The sequence below is a fragment of the Tachysurus vachellii genome, chromosome 9, assembly GCF_030014155.1.
Source record: "Tachysurus vachellii isolate PV-2020 chromosome 9, HZAU_Pvac_v1, whole genome shotgun sequence".
In the NCBI taxonomy this organism is placed as follows: domain Eukaryota; kingdom Metazoa; phylum Chordata; class Actinopteri; order Siluriformes; family Bagridae; genus Tachysurus; species Tachysurus vachellii.
Window position 1 is genome coordinate 23,953,164 of NC_083468.1, and position 6,000 is coordinate 23,959,163.

The 6,000-nt window shown below is 43.8% G+C and overlaps 1 protein-coding gene across 3 annotated transcripts in view; it reads right to left on the reverse strand.

The window, feature by feature from the left end:
* LOC132851426 (transcription initiation factor TFIID subunit 4-like) overlaps positions 1–6,000 on the reverse strand; it is an 89,896-nt gene that overhangs the window by 70,487 nt on the left and 13,409 nt on the right. For all 3 annotated transcript variants that reach the window (XM_060878313.1, XM_060878314.1, XM_060878315.1), the window contains 5 exons: positions 5,769–5,891; positions 4,951–5,040; positions 4,239–4,400; positions 2,011–2,086; positions 929–1,043 (listed from right to left, as the gene is read on the reverse strand). In XM_060878313.1, coding sequence (XP_060734296.1) covers positions 929–1,043; positions 2,011–2,086; positions 4,239–4,400; positions 4,951–5,040; positions 5,769–5,891 — 566 coding nt within the window. The remainder of the gene's footprint in view (positions 1–928; positions 1,044–2,010; positions 2,087–4,238; positions 4,401–4,950; positions 5,041–5,768; positions 5,892–6,000) is intronic.

The window sequence follows — 6,000 nt, forward strand, 5'->3', positions numbered from 1 at the left end:
GACAGAGTGTGAGATGAGGAGTTTGTCAGGAGAGAAAAAAACAAGAGAAGACGAGTGAGATTAGACGAGCTGATTTGTCCTCAGAGAGTCGCCTACAGCGAGCCGCTGCAGTTAAGAACAATGCTGCCCCCGTGTGCCTGCTCTGAGGTTTACACACTCGTACCTGCATCTCAGAGCACCTAACGCCTGTAGATACACACTATATAAATCATACACTACATTCTCTTAAGCTTGTCCAGTTTCCTTGCACCTCCCAGGAACATAAACTGTCTATGTTAAATTGCCCCTGGGTGTGAATATGTGTGTCGTTGTGGTGTATTATTGCCACATGCCCCGCTTTCCCGGGATAAGATGTAGGGTAAAGAGTGATTTTTCCGCACTACCTCGGACCTTGAAGTATCAAAAACACAGCTAGCCTATAATCTAACCTGTAGTGTGACATTCAGCATCAAACATAAACTCAGAACATTGTGTCATGGCCAGGATACGCTCCAGATCCAGCCTGAGCAGGTTAAACTTACTGCAAATCTCACACGCTTTATCACACACACACACACACACACGCACACACACACGCACGCACACACACGTACACACACACACACGTACACACACACGTACACACACACGTACACACACACGTACACACACACGTACACACACACGTACACACACACACACGTACACACACACGTACACACACACACGTACACACACACGTACACACACACGTACACACACACACACACACATGCATGCACACGCACGCACATGCACGCACACACACGCACGCACGTACACACACACGTACACACACACGTACACACACACGTACACACACACGTACACACACGTACACACACGTACACACACACGTACACACACACGTACACACACGCATACACACGCGCACACTCTTTGTACGTACCTGAAGGAGCCTCCCCCAGGATCGTTCACTTTGTTCTTCTGAGCCCCTGAGAGCTGTACGCTTGCTGCTACAGGGCTTTTTCCCGCCTGCACCACCGGACTCTTCCCTACACCACCTGAGGAAAAGGGAGCAGGGGGATTATTGGGACACGTCCCAACAGATCTGCGTCATGACAGCACGACCTACAGCGTTCTCTGCAACACAGGAACATGTCCTTTCAAATTTCAAATGAAACGTCATGTGGTAGCTCAGTGGTTAAGGTGTTGGACTATTGATCGGAAGGTCGTAGGTTTGAATCCCAGGTCCACTAAGCTGCCACTGCTGGGCCCCTGAGCAAGGCCCTTAACCCTCAATTGCTCGATTGAATAAATTGAAATAAAAATCACTCTGCATAAGGGGGTCTGCTAAATGCCATAAATGTAAATGACAGAAGCCGTCTGTCTCTCTACACTTTATCGAGTCCTGTATCTGTCTGTATTAATCTTCTTAGTGATGCATCTTGAATTTTATTTCCAGACATGTCATGAAACATTTTATTTAGCTCTGTTTATATTTCATGCAGTTTAGATAACAAGGCCACAAGACCAGTTCTTCATAAACGGTATCTAGTCGATTTTATATGACGTAGAGTACAAGCTTGATTAACCATCTTGGATGGAGTTGAGTCTTGTTTCATGTCTGAAAATATGTTTCTGTACAGCTGTAAGCGAAACACCTTCTTCGTTTTCACCTTATTTACATCCTTCGCTGTCGATGACAGACAGCGGCTGATCGCCTAGTACGATACACTGCGTAGGAGCGGTTACCTTCATCAACCTGACAGTAATGAACTCCGAGCGCTTTATGAGTTTTATGTTTAAAAGCTTTAATCAGGTTTGGTAGGACGACGCTGTAGCGTCTTCATGTGAAACTTTCACAGAGCAACGTGAATGTTCAGCTCTCTAGATCTCAGTTACTTTCTACTGCACTACACATGGACTAGACTTACGTATTACAGTATGGTGGTCATTAATGTATGAAATACAGCACGAACCTATTAAAAACACTCAGTGCTCACGATGTCTAATGATCAGGAGTCTTACCTGCTGTCCGCACAGTCTGTGTGATGACCACAGGCATCCGAACCTGCCCTCCTATTGTCCCTGTCCTCTTGATATTCTATACAGTGAAAGACAGAGACAGGAGCAAGTTAATGTTTATAATAAATGTAAAGTGAGAGGATGAATTGTTGATACAAAAATGTGCAGAGGTTGGTAGTAAACAACCAGGAGGAAGGAAAAGAGAAACAAAAGATAAACATAGAGGGAGAGAGAGCGCATTAATAAGCAGGCCGTCCCCTCCGTTGGGCCCCTGGCAAGTCCCCCAGGGCTCCCATCCATCCTGCCCTGTTCTCTCATGCCGCATATTTCACTGCCTTGTTTTCCTGCACACCGCCGCAACATCCCTACGCCTTCAGCTCAAACCCGGCTCGGGGCCTCTGAGACGTGAACACGCATTCGGCCCAGGAGCGGTGGGCTCACCGCAACGTGACACGGGGAGGGAGGGAGGAAATGAGGGAGGGAAGGAGTGAGACAAACTGGTAGTCGAATCTGTCTCTCATTCAGGGAGAAAAGAAAGTGATATTCAGCTAGAAACTGAGGGAGAGTCAAACTTGGTTTTAGAGCAGATCTGTTTAAAATGCAGAGCGTGTGAGCTTAGCAATAAAAATCCCTGGACAAATAACTTGACTGTTAGCCTGCTGCTCAAACTGTTCTGAAGAGGAGCAAAGTGATTTTACACAGAATTTAAATGGAAATGAAAACAACAGATTTGAGCGTTCGTCGTCTATTTCGTCTCTTTTTTTATTTGTGTTAAATGTTGTTAAAAATGTTACATTTTTCTTCTTTTTGCAATATTTTTTTTTTTTAAATGTCTTGGAATAAACAATAAAAACAAATGGTTTTTAATGCATCCTACTGGTCAAATATATCTGAATATCATTAAACATAACATTTATCGTAGTATTGTAGTCTGTTTAAAATCCATGATATGAATAGTGTGTAATTATTTGTCCTTTAGTTCATCAGAGGTAGATTTAAGCTGGAAAAACGAGTCAAGGTCCGAAACAAAACATTACTAATGAGAGACAGGACAGAGCTTCCAGTGGAATATTAGTGAGTTGAAATCGTTCCACGTTCATTTACGGCATTTAGTACACACACTTATCCAGAGTGACTTACATTTTCATTTCAATTTATACGACTGAGTAATTGAGGGTTAAGGGCCATGCTCAGGGGCCCAGCAGTGGTAGCTTAGTGGACCAGGGGTTCGAACTCATGACCTTCCGATCAGTAGTCCAACACCTTAACCACTGAGCTACCACATCCCACATTCACAGCTCAAATATCTGCCATGTTTATTGACAGCAAAAAAAACGAAGAGTGATCATTTGGGGTAGATTTCAGGGATAACTCTAGGGATAGAGTGCTCTGGTGTTAAAAGCTGAACTTTTCCTAGGAAAAATGAGTAAATGAGTAATGAGTAATGAGTAATGAGTAAAGGCTGGTGGGTCTGGAAGTTAAACTGAATTGTAGGATCAGGTTATAAGGTTCATCATTCAAGGGTACTACAAGCTTCTATGTTCTAGGATGATAACAAACCTTCTAGAGACAAGTCATGATACTTTACCATTTCGGTTTGATTTGACTGTAGTTGAATTGCTGCATTGCTGATGTCACAAATTTGGGCCAGACTCTTGCTATTTAATTAACTCAAGCATCTTTCAAATCTTGTGACTTTCACTGTTTATTCCTTCAGTTCTGCCCCCAGGGTTTCTCTGAATGGCTGTGTGTTTGTGTGTGTGTGTGTGTGTGTGTGTGTGTGTGTGTGTGTGTGTGTGTGTGTGTGTGTGTGTGTGTGTGTGTGTGTGTGTGTGTGTGTGTGTGTGTGTGAGTGTGTGTGTGTGTGAGTGTGTGTGTGTGTGTGTGTGTGTGAGTGTGTGAGTGTGTGTGTGTGTGTGTGTGTGTGTGTGAGTGTGTGAGTGTGTGAGTGTGTGAGTGTGTGAGTGAGTGTGTGTGTGTGAGTGTGTGAGTGAGTGTGTGTGTGTGTGTGAGTGTGTGAGTGTGTGTGTGTGTGAGTGTGTGTGAGTGTGTGAGTGTGTGAGTGTGTGTGTGTGTGTGTGTGTGTGTGTGAGTGTGTGTGTGAGTGTGTGTGTGTGTGTGTGTGTGTGTGAGTGTGTGTGAGTGTGTGAGTGTGTGAGTGTGTGTGTGTGTGTGTGTGTGTGTGTGTGTGTGTGTGTGTGTGAGAGAGAAAGAGAGAATGAGGTGCCTACCTGTGGTGGTGTAACTATGCTGTTAGGTTGCCGGGGGGAGCAGCCTGTGGTAACAGCCCCGGCGATGGCTCCCGTTGGAGACACGGTGGTTTTAGGCTGCAGGGGCTGAATGAGTGACTGCTGACTGTTCAGCAGGGACAAACGTAATGCTGGCAAGCTTTTCTACACACACACACACACACACACACACACACAGATATGAACAATATATGAAGAAAAAAACCTCTACCTATAAAGTAAAATCCTCTAAACTTTTTTTTTAGAGGTGTGCATGCACTAAAGTTTTAAGAACTTAAAATAAAAATAACAGTGTAACTACACGACAAATTTGCTTGTATTTATGCAACTACAGTATAATGTACCTTACAATCAGAAGTGTATATATACAGTAATGGTGTGTGTCTGTTACTGTGTGTGTGTTTGAAGAGTTAAGCATGCTAACATGGTGTGACAGCTCGAGTCATCAGTGTTGGTGGCAGCATGTGACACACGTCACGATTGGCTAGACACGCCTGCAGGCTATTGGCTGGAGCTCCTGAAAGGAAGGAGCTGTCACAGCGCAAGCATGTAGGAAATGAAATACACTGTGTGTGTATGTATGTTACCGCTAAAGACGTGAATACATATACGCGTATGTCACATTTATTTATTTATTAGTGTGCATGCAATTCATTTCTGGCTGCTTGTGTGTGTGTGTGTGTGTGTGTGTCACCTTGAGAAAAGGCACCAGATAAGGCTGTGGCGATGACTTCAGCTCCGACTGCAGCCGGCTGGTGAATTCCTCTGGTTCAATTTTGGCATCCTGAGACAACAAAAGGTTCAGCACTAAAGACTGCACGCAGTCTGGTGGCTAAATGTTCAGCCTTTTATAATTCAGTCAAGAGTTTCTGTAGTCTGATGACTAAACTGGAGAAAGTCTGCTTTACTCCACTGTCATTCTGAACACTGCACTTTTACTCTTACTGCTTGTAACTCGCCTGCACGTTTAGTACGTCACTTCCTGTTCTGTAATGTTTGCCCATTCTCTGTTACTACCTGAGGCTTAATTGCACATCTTATTCTATTACCGCTTCTTATTTCTATTTATCTTCATTTTAACTGCATTTCTTCAATGGAGTTCATTTATATGCACAGTCTAAAGAGGTCTAACACGGTCTACTTTAAAAAGCAATATACTGAATATATTGGAAACATCTTGATTTTACACAGTAAATATAAAAAGTGGCAAAATTCCAAAAAAATGTGAGAACAATTGAGTCGGTGGTTAAATTCATTTGATCTGAAACGAGCCGATTTGACCCTGATCGGTGTCGGATTCAATTTTCCGACGTATTTTATTAGGTTATGTGGTCTGACATAGCAAGACACCCTGGACCTTTCACAGAACCACATAGCCTGGAAACAGTTGCCATGGTTACAAAGAGGATGCCAATATTAAATAAGCTTGGGGATCATCACTTAATCGCCTAACTGAAGCAGCTGTCATTACGTCGCTACCCCGGGTAAAGTCAGTGATCTGTTGGGACTCACCAGAAGGTCCTGCACCAGTGATTTCACATTCCGTGACGTCTCTGGTGAAGGGGAATTATGGGATGCGAGTTTGATCAATGTAGCCAGGAAGTTCTTACACTTTTTCACATTCTCTTGCATTTCCTGAAGAAGAGAGAATGTGCTTTAGTGCCATGACACACTGTGTGTGTGTGTGTGTGTGTGTGTGTGTGTGTGTGTGTGTGTGTGTGTGTAAAAAGGCATGCTAATGCCT